Source organism: Haliaeetus leucocephalus, unplaced genomic scaffold (genome assembly GCF_000737465.1).
Source record: "Haliaeetus leucocephalus isolate CR32 unplaced genomic scaffold, Haliaeetus_leucocephalus-4.0 Scaffold395, whole genome shotgun sequence".
NCBI classification, from domain to species: Eukaryota; Metazoa; Chordata; class Aves; order Accipitriformes; family Accipitridae; genus Haliaeetus; species Haliaeetus leucocephalus.
This window is the reverse complement of record NW_010972831.1, coordinates 6,240,721-6,263,533: the sequence shown is the minus strand read 5'-3', so window position 1 is coordinate 6,263,533 and position 22,813 is coordinate 6,240,721. Positions and strand designations below refer to the sequence as shown.

At 37.0% G+C, this 22,813-nt stretch overlaps 1 protein-coding gene across 1 annotated transcript in view; it reads right to left on the bottom strand.

The window, feature by feature from the left end:
* Nucleotides 1–22,813, bottom strand: part of MED13 (mediator complex subunit 13) — a 56,333-nt gene that overhangs the window by 16,125 nt on the left and 17,395 nt on the right. Inside the window, exons 4-13 of the mRNA XM_010573778.1 lie at nucleotides 13,492–13,637; nucleotides 12,204–12,401; nucleotides 11,076–11,270; nucleotides 9,950–10,112; nucleotides 9,528–9,638; nucleotides 6,835–7,518; nucleotides 2,903–3,119; nucleotides 1,883–1,967; nucleotides 1,391–1,512; nucleotides 124–214 (exon numbers count right to left, since the gene is read on the bottom strand). Of these exons, the coding sequence (XP_010572080.1) occupies nucleotides 124–214; nucleotides 1,391–1,512; nucleotides 1,883–1,967; nucleotides 2,903–3,119; nucleotides 6,835–7,518; nucleotides 9,528–9,638; nucleotides 9,950–10,112; nucleotides 11,076–11,270; nucleotides 12,204–12,401; nucleotides 13,492–13,637 (2,012 nt within the window). The remainder of the gene's footprint in view (nucleotides 1–123; nucleotides 215–1,390; nucleotides 1,513–1,882; nucleotides 1,968–2,902; nucleotides 3,120–6,834; nucleotides 7,519–9,527; nucleotides 9,639–9,949; nucleotides 10,113–11,075; nucleotides 11,271–12,203; nucleotides 12,402–13,491; nucleotides 13,638–22,813) is intronic.

The following is a 22,813-nucleotide window of genomic DNA, read 5'->3' as shown; positions in this document are numbered from 1 at the left end:
TATTTCCTTTGTCTTAAAATTTCAGTAGGGCAAATGAAGCGTATGTTTCCAAATTCCCACAACATATTAGCAATCAAATGTTTAGAGCTAGTATTCTATTTAGAAAAAACAAATAAAGCTTACTTATGCATGACAGTGGATCTAGATTTCCAGCTTTTGCCTCTTTGCAGTTGGATTTGTCATCAGCGCCATTCACTGTTCTTTTGGATCCAGGCTAAGAAAGAAAAGAAGTATTGTAATAAAATCACTTTAGACATGAACACATGTTCATAACCTGCTGACAGGAAATTTCATGTGCAGTGGACATACAAAGCTGAGACTTCATATAGTATTTAGAAAAAAATAAAATAAATCAGAAATCCAATGCTAGTAGTTGAGGTTACACTTCTCCTCCCTTAAAACTTGTAACTTGGAGAATGCTCTCCCATCAAGTCATGATGCTATTAAAATGAAAGACCAGTTATAAAATAACTCTCAGCCTGTTAACAGACATATTAAAAAAAGGCTGCCCACAACCTATCAGAAAAAACATACATACTCCCAAAGCCATACTAACTTTACTGATGTTACCACATGAACAGAAAAGACAGAGAAATACAAATCCTGGAACAAGAGGTACAGGGAAGAAAAGCTGTTGAAATTAAAAGAACAAGAGATATTTTACAATGTTTAGACAGTAGTAAAGTCTATAGAAAATAAGAGTCTTCATGTTTAAGAGCAAATACACTTGCTTTATATAATGATGACCTTTGATGGCTATTAAGATCCTTCAGCCCTTACTCAGCTACAGCTCCCATTAAAGTTGATGGGCATTTTGTCTGGGTAAGGGGATTTAGGATTAAGCATGGAGCAAAGTACAGTTCAAAAAAGACAACCGATTACAAACAGTATTGAAATAGAAACTAGAAAGATAATGGATTCAGAGCTATCAGAGACTGCAAGAGAAACTGTTCCAAGATAATAGCTGTTGCAATGAAGCAGCTTATTTGGCAGAATGTCCGCATGTTTAAATGCCTCTTCTCTTTCAGAAGTTTTTGTTCTGTTTCAGTATTACCTTTATTGACTGGTTAAACAGAACCTAGACTATGGGAAAAGAGCACTAGTACCACTGTCAAACCTGGAAAATTATAACTAAAGATATATTCAAGAAGCTTATACTGTCTGGATAGTAAGGATATAAGATATTTCTGATACAAACAAGCTTTTGGTGATTGTATGAGTCAACCAGAACAGTATGTCTGCTACAGAGGAGCCACAGCACTTGCTTATATGCACGTTTTGCAACTCTCCTACAAATGCCAAAAAAAACCCCAACCCAAAACCATAAAGACATGCTTGCTCCTCGCAGGTTTTTGCCTAGCAGCTGCCATTACTTTTGCACATCACTTACTGTTAGTTCATCTTCATCAGAATTGAAGAGATTGTCAAGGTCAGTATAAGAGACCACTAAGTCTGTTTCATGGAACAGGCTAGTTGATGCAGTGCGAGCATGAGCAGCAATACGTTGGGCTTCTATAAAGAAAAACAAACATTACAAAAACTCTGGCAATATATATTCATTAAAAAAAACAGATGTCTTAAGAACTATTTCCACACCTGGGGGGGGGGGGGGAGGAAGGGAAAGTATGTTCTCAGTTCCACTCAACTACCTTACACATAAAAGTGAGGTCTGTTTAATTTTATAACATTTGGATTTTATAGCCAACATTTACTTGTAAGGTGCAAAGAAAATGTGTTCCAAGCAGATTCCTAATTCTGAAGGGACAGGGAAATGCAAACCATAAAGTAAAAACTTAGTAGCCTATTAGAATGTATTGACTTATTGAAGAGATCATTAACATAGCACAATTGAAAAGAGGAGAAAAAAAAAGAGTCTCTTTACCTTGCTTGACAGAAGGACTAAATAGAGACATAGCATCCTCTCCTTCATGGGATAAAACTGTAACACTAGATGTCCCATCCTCAGCCTATTAAAAAAAAAAAGGTAGAAAGTTTGCTTAAATTAATTGGGGAGGTGGGGGCACTTTATCTCCCTATGGGAATTCTTGTACATATCAGAAGTGTCAGGTTCTCATTAGCCTTCTAGCTCAGCAAGGTGTAGTCTGGGAGTCTGGTTAGTGTACTTGCTCAGTGCGAAGGAAGCTTGGAATACAGACAACATGCTAGCAACACACAGATGATGAGCACAGATAAGAATGTAAATCTTAGCTTTTGTGTTGGGGATAAATTTAAGAAGCAAGCTGTGGATTCTTGCTACAACAGCTTATTGTAAAACACTTGATATCAAATGCTATACATTAACTATACTAGTTATTGAATGAAACTCTCAATGCCAGGAGTGCATACAGACACAACTAAGCCTAATAAGCAAATTTATTTCATATACAAGTTCCCAACACAGTTATATTTTCTCCTTTTTTGGAGGGTGTACTTTTGTTTTAAGTAGCAGCCTCATATAGTTGGTACTGGCTAAAGCACAAGGAAAAAAAAAAAAAAAAAAAATCAATTTACTGTCCAGGCAACCAGTCAGAGTTCACCTCACCCATCCCCAAACCTTTCCACACATGAACAAAGCACTTGCCTTGTTCTTCCTCTCTTCCCCAAGCACCTGCTGTCACCCATTTCTACAGAAAGGCTACCGAGCCAAACTGGTTTTTTTTTCTGATCCAGCAGTGTTCTCCCAGTATAAGCCATAAACCCTATGCAATAGCACCATCAGTGTGCCAAAAAAATTTTAAGTGTAGTTAGAGGCATGCTGCATAATTTCATTGATCATTTCTGCCAGAATACTTTTTTTTTTAATTACTTCTAAATACACAGAGAAGGATTTAAATTATATTTGGTGACTACAGCAATTTGTTTTAATCTCATCACTGATTTGTACCCTCACTCCTTTACTCACCTTGTGTTTCTTCCCGGCTTCCCTCTCAATGTTCTGCCTGTCTTTTTTACTATCAGGAAATAAGAATTCCACATCACCATCAACAAAAGCATAAGGATCGATTTCAGGTTCCTGGTCAGCTTCCGTCACTACTGCTGCTAGGTATTGGTTTTTACTCTGATACTGTTGCACCAATTCATCTGAAACCTTTAAAGGTTTCCTACATTGCACCATTAACCTGCACAGAAGAAAAATAAAAAATCATAAAACATTATTTATCATTTATTATGTGGAAATATTTTTGCTATCACACAGCCTTTACAAGAACTACTTCATCTTCCCTTCCCACTTTCTTCCTTTCCACCCCAGCTTCAGAAAACTTTTTGGGAAAAAGATTAAATCATTAGTCATTTAATATAACCTCTTTACACACGTCAGATACAGCGGTGTGATTCATTCTGCCCATCTCTCCTCAAGCACTGTCAATTCAGATAAAGATTAGTAATTTATCCCAGGTCGTAGCTGTCATTTATTATCAAGTATAACTGTATTAAACTATCTATATCCACTAAAAGATACTCACCAGGTTAAAAAACTACTCATTGCCATTCCCAATCCATGATCAAACAAATGATCAGAAAGAAGTCATTAAACCTGAATTTTCCACATTTTAAGAGTCTAATTCCTGAACATTTAATTCATTTAAATGTAGAAAGTATGCCAACCCTCCCAATACCCAGCTGTGCCTAACACAAACAGACCAACACTCTGTTGTACACAAAGCCTGGCTATCCAAAAAGCCCAAGCGATAACCCCTACTAAAGCACATAAATGCCACTATGTTTAGTAGACATTTGTATCACTTATATAAATACAAATGAAGCTTGCAACACACCAATATCTAATTTACTAATGAGACTAAAATAAACACATTTGCCTTTGTCAGTATTTTTCTTTTCTTAACATTTGGAACCAAAAATGGAGTTGATAAGTACAGAGAAATTAAGTTTTTGTATCAGGTTCGTTAGTTTCACAGATACAACATTGCATCAGCAAAAAGCGATATTGGCAAGTAGAAAACTACCTTATTATTAGCTATACATATGGCCCTCAACAAACCTTATTTTATGTATCCCGGTATACAAAAGGCACCATGTGAGGTGCCTTATTCCTTCAAACACAAGTATTTCAGGACTGTCAGACTAATGTAGGTACACAATTTCTACCTGCTCCGAGACCTGCTTCCTCCCAAACAGCAACGGAGTGACCAGTGAGAAGCATTTACAGAAGTCTTACATGAAATGAAAAAGGGACATTGCAAGGATTAAGATTACAGAGGGATACTTCAAGTCCAAACACAGGTTCCAACATATCTATCTGTTCTTTCCCTTCTCAAGCCTTCATCCAAAAGGAAATGCTATCCCATAAGAAAATCATGTGTCTCACAACTAGTAGGGCTTGGCTTGGCTTTGACAGCCTAGATGCAGACACTAATCTGGGGTTTAGAATAAGATAGGCTTACATTTCTCCTCTGAGAGACGAGAAAGAAAGAAAAGTGTGATAGAGAACAATTCATATAGTTCAGCCTCAAAATTCTGCACACAAAAAAGCATGGTGATTCCTCAGAGTCCTCTGTGCTGCCTTGTACATCCCTGTCAACTACATGGTACGAGAAAGGACAAAGAAACAGTTTTACTTTGTCAAAAGACTTTCTAGAAATAAGCTTTCCAAAGAAACACCTCACAACTAACATCATAGTCAAATCCATGCGTGCTGGTCACCCATGCTCAATAAAATCTTGTTTTAGGCATGACCACCACAGTACAACTGCCCCAGGCAACAGTGCAGTGGGTGCGGCTTTGTGTCAAGCACCATCGTCATTTACATCTGGAGTAGCACTTCATGGAGTTCAGGATTTCCTCTTTTCTAAGTCCTGCAAAAATTACCGTCAGGAAAACAAAACAAAAAAAAAAGATGGGAATGACTTTCTAGGAACAAGGAATTAAACACCAGGAAAAATACATAGCAAAAGCAAGCAGCAGTTTCCAGTATTTTTGACCACCAAAGAGGAAGAGAAGTTAATAGCCAGATACTTGGCGGGGGGGAGAATAAAGTTCAATAAGTTGTTAAATCAAGCCAGAAGCCATACAAGGAAAGACCATGTCTTGAACAGAAAAAAGAAAATTTTGAAGTAGAGCATATCTTTCTCGATCTGGCTGGCTGAAATGAATTCAAGTCAAAAAAAGCACTAAAAATCCTATAAATGCACATCTTGAAAGAGTTGAGACATGCACTAGGTAATATAAACTCTTAAACAGTGAAGACAAAAAGATATGGCTAAGAAAACACGTACAAGAACAGACCTACAGCATATTTACTTCTCACAGGTTTCCAATGCAGCAAAGTCAATGTGACTGCCATCAGTGGCTTTCCACTGCCAGCAACAAAACAGAAAATCAACATAAAATTTCAGTCTTGCGAGTAGCTGCTTCAACTCTTCTACCACAAGTGAAACATACTATCTCTTAAAAAAAGAAAAAGGCACCTCAATAATTTGATACTGGTCACATTAAGAGTCTCCTTTCACCTGAACAAGAAAAAAAAATTTTTTTTGAACCAAAAATAATCAACAGCAAGTGAGTTGATAGAGGCAACTCTGAGTGCATTCAAGATGCATTTTTTAATCCCTCGATCACAACCCTAAGCCAAAGTTTGACACCTCTGCATCCACATCCCAATCATGTTAAGTTTAGACTGCTATTATCAGTCCTGTCAGCACCTGTTGCTTCCCATTACCATCCTTTTCCTGCGGCATGTCCTCACAAGGAAGTGTTGTAAAGGATGGATGACAGAAAGAATTTCTTATGCAGTACAACAGCAAAAGAGACAACACAGAAGGCCAAATGGTTTTGTTTCAAGTTTTTTGTTCTTATGGGGTTTTGGAGGGTTTGGTGGTGGTTTTGGGGTTTTTATATTTATTCAACAAAATCCTTCTTTAAAATAACTATAGACAACACATACTTTATTTCAGACAGTATTAGCTCATGTCAAAATAAAACAAAATTAACAAATAAATATTCTCAGATACATTTCCTGTAGCTTAAAGGCTGAGGTTCTAACAAGGATCTAACCTGACTGTCCCAATATTTCTTCAAGTTAGACAAGCTTTGCTTAGTGAATAAGGAGTTCCCATATGATCTGAGATCCAAGAGTAACAGTAGACACACCAGTCACTTGTTTGCTTTGAATGATAACCTCAAATCCTTAAGCCTTTTGAACAACAACACAGAGAGAATGCACCATGTGCAAGAACACCAGTTTATGTTATTTATTCCAAAGACAAATCTCTGATATTAGAAAGTACTTGCAGCCTACATTAAAGTTAATATCTTCCAGGAAACCAGATTAGCTTCCTCGTTGTTCCCATCAGCCATTTAAATAGCAGCTTTCAAAATCTAAGAGCTCTTCTGAATAAAGACAAGAGCAGAACTGAGGTAGAAGAAACTTTTAACAGGGTAAGCCTGCAGCCAAGACCATCCACACTTTCTTCAAATAACAAAGAAAGCAACTATTAAAATAAGAAAGTTAGGGGTCTGGGGGGGGACAGGGAATAGGACAGGACACTAAGTCCCAAATAGGCATAATTTGGCTACAGCTTAATTTTACAGCAGACAAACTTCATTGCCATCTGCTAAATGAGAGTTCTAATGAAAAAAGCTGGAAAGTCTTACTACATATTTAACTGTGCTTCATGCTCACATTTCACAAATATTATCTTCTTGTATACAGACAGCACAGATAGTTACGCTCACACACTCAGCATTACTGCTTGAGCTGATGAGAACCACATTACGCTTTAGTGACAAGCTTGCTTATAACAAGAAACTACTGCCTTTGGCCTTTCAGTTTCTTCACTTTCTCACGTTATTACTACAGTATTAAGCACTACTTACTCTGTAACTGATGTTACGTTTTCTTGTCCAGCAGGTATTACTGGATCATCTCTCAACTTATCATTTGGAAGCTGAGGTGGTAAGAATTCCACATCCTTTTTCTTTGGAACCTTGTAATACTTCCAAGTAGTATCAGCTTCATCTTCCTCCAAATTCACTGCAGTACCAACATACATTGTAGGCTCTATAACTTCAGGAAACTGAGCTGGAAAAGGCTGAGACAAGCCATCGAGTCTGTCCTCCATTGTTTTTGTGGGAACCAAGGGGTCTGGTGTTGGCATCTGGTAGAAATGTTGACTCTGAGGAGTAGAAGGAGCTTTAGCTACCCCTTCATCAACTACGTCACACGGGTGAGGACTAAGTGGTGGTGGCTGAGGTGAATTTGCCATTTCAGCATTATGCATCTGAGGAGTCTTTGCTACATCATTAGTTCGGATATTTGAAAATCTCACTTGACTGTCTGGTGCCGTCATCACAAGCCTCTGACTTGCTGAATCTGCCTCCATGGCAACATCATCACTGATAGATACACGATGATGAAAAGGAGTCAAAGGGCGTTTCTGTGGCTTATCCCCTTTGTCTTGCTTCTCATTTGTCTTGTGCTTTGGAGCTGCTTGCTGTTGTTGGCCCACAGGTGGTGCCTGCCCCTGTTGACCTGAATTTCTTGGTTTGAGATTCTTGTGCCTGCAGAATTAATATAGGGGAAAACACTTTGCATTAATCTTTCAAATATGTCTATCATGTTCTTTTTCACTAGATAAGAACCCACTTCTAAGCCATTAAACAGCCGATTATAGAAGTCTGAAACTGATACCATTCTGAAGTGAAGCTGCCTCTTTCTGACCGTAACTTAATTTGAATTACTTGAGTAGCATTGCAAGATTTTAGAATACCATTTTAAAAAAAGAAATGGAAAAGCTGTCCTATTAGCCAAATGTGCACATAATCCTCATAACTGAAGACAGTATTTTATAACTGCTTTTAACAGAAATAGAGTCACATGAACACGTTCTCGCTTTTAACTTCTGCCAACACTGGTGAATCAGTAGAACAACATATGAATTAGTGAATGACTTCTTGACTTCAAGCATCAATACTAACCAATAGTGCTGTCCAAGTCTCTATGGGTTAAGGAGTGGAAAATTAACATCAAGGATCTAGAAGCCAAGCTCAGTCCTACAAAAGGTATTTCAAAGCTTTCGTAGCTATTTACATACAAATTTAGCAAGCATGGGAAAAAGAAAAACTCAATGTCTTGACTGCATTCATACAGTTAGCCTTTTTCCAGTATAAATGCACTTGAACTTAAACATTTCATCTTGAAGTTCTTTCTAGATCATCTGACAAAATGAGAGACATGAAATACCAAAGTCTGGAATGAAATGTTTATGATTAAGCTATTGAACTGCACATACATCCTTAGTGCCTGGATATTTTTTGCCACTCTTCCATCAGGAAAGTTAAGAAGCATGCAGCTTGTATTAAAAAACCAGGATTAGGCAGGAATAAAAGGTAAGAGGTATCAAAAGCTATTTTTGCTTTAAACTCTCATACACATACACATGTTTTTCACCACTTAGAATTCAAAATACAGAGAACAATAAGGGGTTCTAAGTCTTTGCAATTTCTCTTTAGGCAACTGCATATTTCTAATACACACACCTCACAGTTAACTGACTGTTTTCTCTTAACTAATGCTATCATATGTAAACTCTCCTTTAACAGAATATTTAATCCTCCTCCATCTCCCAGCTCGTCTCAGGACACAAGTATTTCAACAGAACTTAAACCAACCATTTCAATAAAGGAGGGAAAAAAATGCATTTCTTTCAAAATGCTACATCCTCCAGACGTTAATTTTTTTTTTTTTAAGATTCCAATATTCCATGCAAGGTAATCAGTGTAACATTTACATCAGGGAAGAGTTTAAACCTTTGCAACACTTCAGTCACCTGAAGATTATTATTCTGCCGTAAATACAGAGATTGAGAATTCACTGAAATTAATGTTTCCATTTATTTTAAACACCTGTATTAACAGTCTGTATCACTGCACAGTTTCAAAACAAAAGTCATTATAAAAACTGGAAGTTGAATTCAGGCTTTCCCCTTGTGTTTTGATCTTTTTTTTCCCCCAGCTAATATAAAAAACATATACTGGCAATCAATTCACAGAAAAGCAGTTGTATATACAACCACCCACAGAATGCTGTATTTCCCCCAAAGTAAAGCAGGTCTGGGTTTCTTTTTCATATTCATGAAGACACAATGCTACAATCGTCTTGCTGTTGCTTAACAGCTTTCTCCCTTCAAGGCTAATGCCACGGCCCTCTAGAAAGGGTTCTTAATTCGTAAATAAACAGGCATTCCCTTTACATTGCAGCCCAAGAAAGTTGCCCATGAGAGTTACCCATATACAGGCCTACGGAATTCCAGCCCAAGACTCGGGAATTGTCACTGAACTACCAGTAGGTCCACTCAGATGATTCACTTGAATAAATACCTCTGCGTTATCTTATTGGGCAGAGTTTCAAGACCTACAATGACATTTAGGATACAAGATACAAATTTTGTTACAGCTTTCCTACAAGCAGCTATTGCTTAATTACTCCTTTAGGAGTCATCACAAGCCCTCTCCTGAGCACTTCAGTCTCAATGTACATTGTTGGACTGCGGGTTTGCCAAGCACTGTACCTTGAACAATTGCAATTTGTCCTTTGCGTGGCTTCAACAAAATCCCAGGATGCTACCTTGTCAGCTGTCTCTTCATCACACAAGCCATTTGATGTAGCAGAATACTTCCTCCTATGATTCAATATCAGGAGAGTTATTTGGTATCAACATATGTTCCTTCCTTATCTTCTGTCAAACCTCAAGAGCAGTTTTGTGACACAGGATTCAGCAAAGAAATTATAAATAACCTTTTCATAACATATTAAACTGAGAACTAAGCAAACTACTAGTTAGGAACAAATTAACTTTTTTAAAATGTTTTTTTTTTTCCTAAGAGTAAAGCAGCTTCTACTAGCAGTCACAGCATCTTTAACAGAACTACCTTCTACAATGAAAACACAAGATACCATGGGTATTTTTAGCTTCACAAAGTGAGTACATACTTGTTCTGTGCTCTGTTCATATTGCATTCTTGCCAAACTCTGTCCACCACTTGATTGGCTAGCTTTCTAGGTATTTTGCCACCATGATGGCTAGTACTGTCAGAGATAAATCCATCAGAAACTGAAGAAAACTTCACCCATTTCTGGGCAGATTGAGCATCAACTGAAAAGCAGCACCAGAAGAAACAGTTTTAGGCAATCAGGCAATAAACCCACAACCGCTACTATTCCAATTCAACCACCACAGCAACACCTTAGGAAGAAAAGTGTCTTCTTAATTCAATGTTAGGAAATAAAAACAAATAGAAAATTTAAGTATAGTAGCAGATTATTATAATATGGTTCCCTCTCATAGGAGAGAGAAAAAAAAAAAGCAGCACCATACATGTATATAACTGTGCTGGCTGTTCTTTATCTTCCAAGAAACTATAAAGCTGAAAAAGAAAAATAACTTGAGCAAAGCTACCTGTTCACAAATTTAACAGTATTATTTAAAAAAAAAGGTAAAAATAAGGTAACAGAAGAGCTGGGGGGGGGGGGGGGGGGGGGGCCAGAAACAAACAAAACCTCTTCTGCACAAGAACAACTGTACATACGCCACCTGAAACTATCAGTGAGCCTTACCTACTTGGACTTAAAGCAGCTGACCATATCCCCTACTCACACACAGCTCAGAGTGCACACAGCCTTTCTGGGAACTTAACTACAAAGAATCTTCCCTGGACTGTGAAAAAGGCTGAAAACATCCCCTTGCTCACTAATGACTGAGATGCACAATGAGGTTTATAAAGCTATGCCAGAAAACATACATGCACACAAACACACACAGAGAGGAAAAAAAACCAAAACCAAAAACTCGACCACAGAAATTCAAAGTACTGGATAACAACATCAGGTACAAAAGCACTCCTCATTTCAGCAACTTATAAAAATGTTCAAGTTAATTTTGCCCACAATTGAACAACAGAAATTGGATTTACTACAACAGAATTACGACTAAAGCAATGTGATTTTTGGTAACAAGTCAGCTGTACAGAGAACATCCGAATCCTTTCCAAACACTGCCAGATTTAAAGGAAAAGCCATCAAAATGATTTCCTACATGCAGGAGCTAATATTGTTATACCTGTTTGAACTTCCTCTGGGGATGTTGGTGGAGTCAGAGTTACTGAAGACATGGCAGGATCTCTTGTGGAAGCAGGCACTTGGTGGACACCCAAGCAAGTAGTCGAACAGTGAGATGCCCCTACAGTACTCGGAGCAGGGATGTCTGTCTGAGGAACTAGAACGAAGCATGCTGGATATACCATTCGTACACCAGCTGAAAAAAAGAGCAAGTTGATTTTACAGTTGTTTACCTTACATTTAAAATCATCAACAGATGGATCATTTTACCAGTCACTCAAATTTATCTGCCCTTCCTACCTACTAAAGCATTACCCTTGGACAAAAACTGTCTCTTGCCACCCTCATCATTACTTTATGATTTGCTTTATACAGAAGTTTTGGGTGAATGAATAAAAAGGGCTTTGTGTATACAGGCAGAGACAGCCCTGGCATCTACATGCTACTACTTGCTTCTGTCATTTTGTTTTATAAAGAAGACTGAGAACATACTTTTTAGTATCACGTAAAACTGACAATATTCCCTTCTCCACCATCATCAGTCTCCAGTCATCACTGCAATACAAGCTTGTAACACTTATTACAGAGAAATGATTACATTAGTTGGCAAATCAAAGGTCAATAGCCCACAGCAGAGGAACAAACTACCGTGTCCCAGGGGCTTAGATTTTAGGAACAGCAGCAGATAAATGCAGTGCCTGAGTACATTAAGTTCTCCAGGATTGTGGTTTTGAAGACATCCCTGAAAGGCACGTCTGTTCCGTTTGAATTTGCACAGAATCTGAAACAGTACAACATGTTTTTGTTGCATCTCAGATGTCAACAGTGATGGTCTAGGGTTTTTTGATTATTTTTCAATTTATTTATTTATTTTTAAAACAATCTTGCTTCTCAGGGCACATAAAGAAAAACACCTCCTACTAACAAGTCTGCAAAACCCACTTTAAGCAGCAACTCATTTTAGATACTCCTGAGCATTAAACAAACAAACAAAAAAAACCCCCAAAAGACCAACAGCAGTTGCAAATAGTTGCAAAAAGAATAAAATGGGGTCACTTTTGCATTCAGAATTTTGCAGATCTAACTGGCTAGTTCATTTCAGTAATTAAAAGATAGTCGGAGCACTCACCAACAAGGACTTCAACAGCAGCTAAAGAATCATCCTCCCAATCCATTTCTTCTTGTTTTTCCTCAGATCCCTCCTTCAAGTTAGATGTGACAGGATAGAATTGTTTCCATTCACCAATAAGCTTTTTTGTTGATGAATCAGAAAGCTTGAATGACTGCCCTGTGAGCGTGCCATTTAATCCAAAGGGACTTAGAATAACTAAAAAGATAAATAAAAATATGTTAGAGCTTATATTGAACCAAAATTCACTAAGCCCCACTGAAATAGCATTACTGTTATTTCAGCCACACCAAATAAACAACTTACCATCAGTAAGTCAGAATGCACCCTAATTACATTTTACTATACTGCACAAGTTGTTGGTAATAGGTACACATTGTTAAATGTATGTGTACTGTAAGAATCAAGGTACCACAATAACAGTTACAAGTTAATCTATTTAAACAAGCAACAGGCAAGTTTTCATCTTGGCTAGCAAGGATGTCTCTAACATACAGGTAGGACAAAGAAACACTATTTCAAATTCTGACAGAGTTACGGTGTTTCCTCATCCTTTCATTCTGCTTGGTACAGTTACAACAACAACGTATATTGAGGGAAGTAATCTGTTTCATGTTTAGTCTTGTTCACATTAGGAAAGCACAGCTGCTGTTAAATTGCATTCAAAAAAAAGCAAGTTTGGACACTGAGCATTAATAAACAAGGGCAGTGTGTGGTCATGCAGAAGAACTGATTTCTATTGCCAACACAAGTGTGTCTAAGAGAGAATGATCAAACAGCCCACTAACCAGACTCAGGCCCCATCACTCCTTTGTCTTCGAGAGCATACCCTGCATCTGCTGGTGGAACCAAAGGAGTTTACAGGCAATGAAGAGCCAAATAAAAAGGGGTAGGGGGAGTGAATAGGTTAAGTACATTGAGTCAGAAATGGATTTCTAAAAGAGGGGTTGATAAAGGTGCATGAAGGTTATAAATATTTTGCTTTTTCAACAAGCTTTAAGTCACCACTAGGACAGTACTTGGAAATTAAGTTTATTTTGTTGTGAAGACAAATTATTTGGCTACATGCCAAGAGATGAATATGGAAATCGTCCACCTGCAGAAGAGCTGAGACACACCAATTGGCTTCTGACTATGTCAAGACAGTGGACATTTGGGGAGAATGCGTAATCAATACAAAACAGATAATACCTCTGCTCCTGCTTCCAGTCTTTGCCAGAAGTCCTCATTCTGAGCAACTCAAAGGATTAATTCATTTTAATACTTGCTACTGACTGGCAAAACCTACCTTGAAAAGGGCTGTTAGACTGCTGGGCGAGAGTGAGGTGTTCTTCACTAAGCAGGTACACAGGTTGATGCTGACTGATTTCCACACTGGTGCAAACATTGCTATCTCCATGCAAGAAGAAGGTGAATGAGCAGGACAAGTGCTCGCTGGGGAAAGAGAAGTGGGGAGGGTGCGGGGTGTGGAGGGGAGAGAAAAAAAAATTCCTAAGTGTAGAGCTAAAAATAAGTTAATGGCATTCTCACTAGTTTGAAGACATTTCCTCCCAAAATATTCATTAATCAAAAATTCCTTCTATCGAAATAGCAAGAAAATGCTAAATACGTGTTCCCATGGAGCGTTTACAAAGCATTCCATCATTAGGGACAAAACCAAAGATCAATCAGTTAGAAAACAACAGACACTAAGTTTTCAATCTCTTCAGACTGACACTTTACATTTTGAGGTCTGGAGGAAATTTAAAAACACCACTTTTTTGCAAGACAAAGAAAACTAACTTAATACTTTTATATCTTACTTATTTATTTAAAAATCTATAAAAATATTTCTGAACATATATGAATTTTAGTGAGGTCATATTTAGGTTCTCCTGTCACAGATCCACTAAGCAGAATTTATATTTTAAGATTTATATTTAATATTAGCCAACAAGTCACTCTAAAAGCAGGAAAAAGAATGCCAGCAGCTTTGAGAAGTGTTTTGTTTTTTAAAACTGAATCTTATCTTCATGCTCCTGAAGCCAATCAAGTAACTAAAAATGAAATCCCATACCTACACACGAAAGGGAAGATACAATCAATTTAAAAAAAAGCCAAAACTTAAGTCATTGTTAAAGTCATTAAAGCAAGTATCAATGTATACTATCTAGGTGCTTCACTGATAGCTTCTCTCAGTCCAGAGTGTTTTAGAAAAAAAATGAAGTCCTGTACAGCAGAAAACACCCCAACAATAAACATCTCCTTCACATAACTCTGAATTAAATGCTGTTTTCACGGTGCTGTACATAGTTACCAGTCAGCAACTCCATGAAATCTTCTACCTCCCAAGATCATGCTTCAAAGACTTTCCAATTTTTGCAGCTTTGCTAGTTGTTCTTTTGTTATGAAAATATAAATAAACCCCTGCAAGTATAACTATCAAAATATTTTATGTTGTACCTAAATAAATTCAGTGGTTTATGTGAAATATATTCTACCATTTTTAATTAAAGGGCAGGAATAGAGCAGGAAGGCCAAAAAAGCAGATCCCTGCCAGGATGCTGCAGAAGTGGTACATCTTCGTACCAGTTCCATCTGAAAAAACTTTTTTTTTTTTTCCTAAAGAAGTTTAACAGGCACAGCAATTTTCAGTTATATTAGCTACAAGTCATCTCAAGTGTCTGCCAGACTAATACACTCCCATAGGAAAAGAACAGATGTTTAAAAGCAAGAAGATGCTATTCACATTGGACATTAAATTAGGTCCACCATCTCAGTAACAGAAGAATGAAAGTCAAGGAGAACCTTAAAAGTACTTCATAAACTACTGAACAGAAAATAAGTCCTTCTCTGTAAGGAGGGTAGCATCAAGAACCTGCTCGGTCTTAGGAAAAAAAAAAAAAAGAAACAAGTCAAGGGAAACAGACTAAATCAAAGTCAGTCAAAATAGCAGATACTAGGGCATTTTTTGCAAGGTCAGATGGAAAAAGACACTCCATGAACTACCGTAGCCTAAAAAGACTGTATGAATGCAACACTCCCCAAACAACATTTCCCCCCAAAATAAAATTAGACCAAATCAGCTAATGCCCAGGACCACATGCATGCTCTCTGACCTCATGAAATGCTTGCATTTCTTAGTCTACAGCATGAGAACACAAAGCAAGTTTTGCGTTCCTGAAAAAGATATAAACGGAGCTCCAGGGCATGAAGAACTGACAAACTCCAAGCATCTGAGCAACCTATTAAAATGCAACCTCCACAGAGGTTGCATTTTAACCAACCACCACTAGATACATCTTTAGTGTCATTTCCAAGATGTTTCTTTCCTCCACCAGCAGGTAGATGGTGGGACGGTAAACAGTAATGAAAAAAAAAAAGTTTCTGGAATTGGCATAGTCTGTTCAATCTATGAAAACAGGATAAATTGGTTCACCGAGTCTCACCCCAAAGACTCAAACAGCAACCACCAGGGTAGTCACTACAATGAGAAGAAAGGCTACAGTGTTAAATACATGGCTTTGCCTAACAGCAGATTTAAAATTAGGGACCTAAACTTCAAGGATGAGAGAACCCACAAACCGTTCAAGGAGGAACAGGAAACGCAGCACATTTTTTATTACAGTAACTTAAAGCAGACCATGAAGTGAACTCAGTGAAGAACTGCTCTAAGTGGCTGGCCTTGACTGAAGCATAACAGTTTTCAACGTGCATCAGTTCTGCAGTGGTATGTTGATCTGCTGTTCCATTTTAACTGTGTTTTAGGAATAAAAAAGCCAGGATTCAGCCATACGAGTGAATTACCACTATTCGTTGAAAGCTACGTAGCACAACTGTTTCAGTAATCCAACTCTGGACAGAATACTCCCTGCAGATAAGTAACATACTGCTCAGGAACCCCAGTAAACTTAGTTTCCAGAAGGCAGTGATGATGGAGCTAAGCATCTTGTTGATGATTTCAAGTTCAAGTGAAGTCGCATGGTTAGCAAACACCACTAAATTCCTATATGGAAATCTGATTAAACTTTAATCCTTATGCAAACAGTTGAAGACTGATTTTCAAGTTTTATTTTATTTTAAAATCGTATTGGATGGTTTAAGGTGAATGAGTGGATAGTGTTCTTGGTTCTGAGTGACAGATAACAATTTAGAAGCTTGGCAAAGGTTAAAAATAAAAGCACATATTCTTTAAATACACTTTAAATGCAATTAAGCCACGCCTCCTGTAAACACATTATTACACAGATAAAGGGCAGACAATTGTAGCATAATCTGATGGAATTCAAATAAACCAAGACAAAGAGAATCATCAGCATGATAACAGAAGCATTTCAATTCATTACACTGCAAAACTAGTCCTAAGAAGTAGCAGGGAAAATTCAAGGTCATCATGTAAAAGCCAAATCCAAAAAAAACCAAACAAAAAAAATCCCAAATTAGGACTCTTTTCTCCCCCCACTCAGCAGGGGAGAAGCTTCCAACAAAATAATAAGGTAAGAGAGTAGCCATTGTTGTCACTGACACCATTCAACCAGCTTTGGCATGCAAGCTGCCGGCACACTACTTGTACGGCAGGAAGAGCAGATCTGCTATGATACAATTCATTGTAGAAAACCGAAACATTATAAAATTTTCACTAATTCTGCCTAGAAATTTAAGTGTTATACAGCAAAATGATGCAACCAGCTCGGTATTTGTTTCAGTACTTTCAGAGGTGCAGCAAAGTCATTTTACGCACGATAGAATAATATTGTTTCACAGTAGAAATACATAGTAAAAACAGTGCTGTCCTTAAACTCAAGCTAAGGGAAAGATTTCCACATGGTGCACAAAGTATCTCCTGAAAACACAAGTCTTCTTTAAACTAAAGGTTAACATGAAAGGCAAAACTAACACTTTATGTACTCAAATAGCATTAAATTTCTTCCTAGCAGTCATGCTCAGAAACTGTTTCTTCGCATTTAACATCACATTTCTGTTAGGTTACAAAACTTTAGGAAATACCAATGTATGTGAAATAATCACAAGAAATACAATGAAGAATCCTAATTAAAAACAAAACAAAACAAACCCCCAAAAAACCAAACCCAAAACCATACTGAAGGTCTTTGCAAGGGGAGTGGAAAAAAGGAGGAAGGAAAACAAAGAACCAGAGCTTTAAGTTACTGGATGCCCCTACATACACTGTTTTACGGACTTAGCAAGAAACTCTATAAACACGCACGCTTAGTATTTTTTTTTTTTTAATTAATACATTTGTACATTCTCAAATTCCTTGTTACCAGAGATTGATTGGTAATACACAATGCCGCCTCAACCTCAGCTTAGGAGGAATCTTCTCAAGCCTTACCATAACCTATTTAAAAAAAAAATATATATATATATATAAAAAATATATATATCCCTCCACCATTTCTCTAAGTCTTTCTCTCCTATTCTCAATAACTCACCTCAGAGCCAAAAATCCTAAACAAGGAAAAAAATTTACCTACTTATCACTTTGGGGTAAACAGGCAAATTACTTTCATAATTCAGTCAAGGACACAATAACAGAAAGCAAGCTGGTGGTTTCCTGCCTGCTAATGCAGAGTTCATCCTATGCTTTTATTTGCAGACTTTTTTTTTGTTTTAAGTAGCTCAGAAGATCACTAGATAATTTGTGCAGAGCATCTCATGACCAAAATATAAAAAATATACCTATAGCTCAATGCTCAGAACTTTTGTCCTGCACGCAGAGAGAATCAGTGAAGTCCTTAAGGTGCAGATACAGAAAAAAAAAATAATAGCTTGTTTTAAAGCTAGTATTGGCTAATATTGATATCCCCCCCCGCCCCCCCCCCTTTTTTTGGTACTTTTACAATTATGATCAGGTATTATTGTATGTGCCTACATAAGATGTAAGAGCAGAGGACAGAATTTTATCAGAAAATTCTGAAAACAAAATCCTAGTCCTCCCAAAACCCTCACTTTCTTGCCTGACCCTGAATTACTCCATTAATATTTCTAATATTTCTAATTAACTTAAGTCCTAATCACAGACCTTAAATATCAATAATCCAGTTTCCAACTGATCTCTGAATACAGATGTTATGAACTGTCATCAGAATGAGCATTCTTTATGATTTTTGATCTGAACGCACCAGAATTCAGTCAGAATGAGTTCCAATACTGAAAGCAACTTTAAAAATAAAATAAAATAAATTAAAAAAAAAAAAAAGAGACACTCGTTGGAAGTAATGCTATTTTAAGCAACCTTCAGTCCTCACCTATGCTCCATTAAAATACATTTGTATAAAAACCAATTTTTTATTCCCCCATGCTCCCTCTTCACTGTAGTCATATAAAACAAAGATGTTTTAGTTTCAGAGACAAAGGATTATGATTCTATGTGAAAACAAACAGAAACTGATGTTGACAATTACAATGTAATTTCTACTTCTACCTTTTTAAGAGAAACTGAAGGGTAGGAGGAGAAAGCACACTAAAATTTACATATACATGAGGTTTCTACATCTCCATTAGCAAATCTGAAAATACCTTCTTGATAAGAAGGTAATTAGGTCTGTTTTTCTCCTCCACATTAGTACTTACATAGAGCTTTGTATCTTCAAAGTGCTTCACAAACATTAGCTGCATTAGAACCTCACTAATCCACACTTCACTAGATTGCGTACTTCCAATCAGCACCACACTACAGCTGAAAGGTAAGGAGACTGCAACATCAGAAGCAACAAGGAAATCTCCAACTAAAACACCCTATAGTACATTCAATAGTAAATTCAAAAAAGCATCCAAATGTTTCAACTGAAAGAGAGGATTTTGTTTGTTTGTTTTATAATTACCATCTCATATTTTCCTAGATTGTCTTTGTAAATTACTTCTGAGTTGAACCAAGATTGGCTTACCAAGTCAAAGCACTGCCAACCCTGCCAAAATATTTACTGTATCCTTACAAACTATGTACTTTCTACTCCCATTTCCTAGATGAGGAAAATGGACATTACAAAGCAAGATTACTGTCCCAGAACTAGTGGCTGTCACAATTAGGATTTTACTATTTCCCTTTCAATGGGGTAGAACACACCTTGTGTAGAAGCACAAACACATCGGCTACAGTTTTAAGTCTCTAATTACCATGCATCAGTATTTCAGACTGTTGTAAAATATTTGCCAAAAATTGGTACATACTGGCCAGCACCCAGAATCCTTCAGGGCATTTCAACCAAGAATCAATATATCATGACTGGCTGACAACAATTATCAGTGGCAGCAATAGAGCTGAGAGTTCCCAGCTGATGCATCATAGCTGCCCAAATAGAAGCATCTCCAAATAGTCATTCTTCATTACAGACTACTTTGGTATGCCACTTAAATAAAGTATCAAAGAAGTTCCTTTTTAAAAAGGTGACAGTTGCCTATAGTAAATTCTTGGGCTGAAGAACACAGTCTTACAATTAAATAGGGTCTTTTGGAAATAAAAATTTAAATAGAACAGAAGTTTCAAGGTGACACACACCCACACCCACCATGAAGCCCTAAGACCCTTCATATTCAGTCATTTGTTTGTTGCTTTTTCTTTTTCCTTTAACCAGGTTGAGAGACAACACTATAGCAACCAGCATAGGATAGAAAACAAAACGTAACTGCCAAAGAATAAGTCTTAGAGAAATTACATACCTGACCACATGCTCAACATGCACTACATCGTCCTCTATTCTATGACAGATTACACTATACGCTTTGTTCTTTGTCAGGCAACCCTCTAGGGCTTTTCATCATGGAGAAGAAAGAGTGAAACTGCCAAGCCACTTGAAGCTTTCTGAGCTAACAGAAGAAAAGCAGAAGCAAGTCCCTCAAGAAAACCCATCTACCACCTTTTTCTTTGTAAGTGCTTGTTCAGAATAGTTCTTTGTGACTATATACATCTTCCAGGTATAGCCACAACACTGCAATGCACTAATGAAGAGAAAATTTCTATACAGCCGCCTTCACACCTATGCTGCTTCAACAACCAATCTTATTTTAAACATGGCATCTTTAATTTCCACTCACCATCCATAAACCTGAATCACGAAACTCCACAACCTTAATTCAGATTATAAAGGAGCAGGAAGTTAAGTACGCATTTGCTGTAATATGCAAAATATGAAATAAGTAAAATACTAAAATCAGATTGTTATATTAATGCAGTAACAAAAATAATTGCCAGGAAAAACATTTGAGTTTTCTTGACTTAAGAAATGAAAGAAAACAAACAAACAACAAACCACAAGCCAAGTACACAAATTGTTTCAATTACTAAATCGAAGCTTTCTTTGGTTTTGTTTTAGTTATTTGGGGGGTGGGGTGGGGGCAGGGGTGTTTTGCTTTTTAAGCACTGAGGGCTGAGGGGAATAGAGGATAAGAGAAATTAGTTCCAAGTTCTCTAGGAAGGGCATGCTATCATACATACTCATTACATTGCAGTACTACTTTTTATGATAAGAGTTTGAATCATCATTAATCAATTCACAAACATGCCTTTCTTGCCCTTGGCTACAAGTTCCTCTAACATCAGAGTTTGTATCAGCCCCATCACAAGATCTGCACTTCAAGCAGACTCAGTGGCATTAATAACCTTAATGTGAAAATGTAAAGAAATCTAAACAAATGCACATCTACATTTTCTAGCAAGTTACATATTCTGTATCTTAACATGAAGTAATAAGATCTCAAAATAGAGATGCTTCTTTAACTACTGACAAAAAGATGGAACAGCAGATATTCTTCTAAGCATCTCTGAGTAACTCCCTATGGTCATGAAGGTAAATATAGCAGAAAGCTGATTTTGATGATAACACAAAGCAAAAAACATAGCTAATAGCAAAGTAGAAAAAAATCTTCCAGTTCAAAGCACATCATTAATGACTACTGTCAAAAGGCTCTCCAAAATTTTTCACATAGCTGAGAATGTTTTGATTTTAGTTAGACCTGCGAGTTAAAAATGTTTATTTATTCCATAAACAAGTTATGTGCACTAAAACAAATACAACTGTAGCAAGTGACCTGTATTCCAGAATAAATCATATTCACCTTAAAGACTTCCACATTTTTAAATTAACTTCATTATTAATGAGCTTAGCTTCATCCCAATAAAAACAAGGTTGAAACAAAAAACAATTTTATTTTTGTACACTAAAACTATAGCATGACATCTTACAAAGAAGCAGAACTGATTTTTTCAGAATGCAACTAGAAGTTTATATATACGCACATACATTTAAAAAGTATACATTTCTCCAGATACAACAACTATAAGCAATACTACAAAAGGAGTTTGCACATATTCCTGTATTTCAGAACTTAAATGAGATTAATAAACCTGTCATCTTGTATTTTAGCATCCTTTAATTATTGAGGATGCAAATCTCAGTTACCTGAACTTGAGCTTTCACAATGAAATATAGGTGTGCTATAAAGAATAAGAATCCTGAACATATTTGGGAAATGGATAATAGCTAGACATTACTCTATTTCAAAGACAGCATAACAGCTTTCAATGATTGCTCTTTCCCATTCTGAAACATTTACAAACATCTTGTTAAGCCAGATTTTTTCAAAGTTCAAAATTGAAATGCATTATAAAATTTTAATTTAACAAAATCTGAAGTATCTGTATGGTTTTTGTACTATCTTATTGTTCAGTGAACAAAAAGAGCATAGACTTATTGTTCAAACCTAAAAACCAAGAGCCATATAATTTTTCATTTTTTCTGATGAACCAACTACCACTGTAACTTAAGCTAAATAAGAGAAAACTGCTTTGTGATGTAAAGTGCTAAATTCGTCTGCTTGTAGTCTCTGTAGCAACCCAATATTCCAAAGAGACAATCATGTGATCAATGCTCTCAGCTCCTGCTGTTTATCCTGCACTGTCCTACTTACAGCAGCTCTCAATTCCAGCTGTCTACAGTAAAAGGAAAAACATCACCTGCTCTCCTGCCCGTAGATGATGCCAGAACAGCCTCATTAGAGCTGTTGTAAAAAAATGTTGACATTGTTTGATTTAAAGATTAACGCAGGGAGGAAATTTACACTGCAAAAAGAGTTGAGCAGACTTAATAGAAAATACTCCAACAGCATCAAGGAAGAGCCCTGTAGTTTCAGCTATTAAGGTTTCATTAAATATATAGAAATAAATGCAAAACCTGTGGCTACACATTGCTCTTGTATAGTTAACTCTCTCAAGTATGAAGAGGTTTTTGAGATTTAGCACCCAGAAATCTCCTCATTCTGTTCCTTAATAATAATTCACAGCATCATTCTAGAGGGATCAAGAAGCAAACCACTCCGTTCCCCTGGAAAGGGGACCCATGGGAAACAGGTAGCCAAACAGAGGGGGAGAAGGCAGAAATGTGGGGTCAGGACCAAAAGCATAGCATTCCCTTTGTCTTAAGGGCAGCGAAGACCAAACAGACCACAGCTGATCTCATTCATGCTGTTACATTACCAATACAAACATTTCTGAAGTAGGCAGCAAGATCATTTTCATGGCCCAAGTGAAAAAAAAAAAACAAACAAAAAACCACCCACCCCACCCCCCCCACGCAGCCACAGCCATTCATTACTGCCGATCTGCCAACACCCTT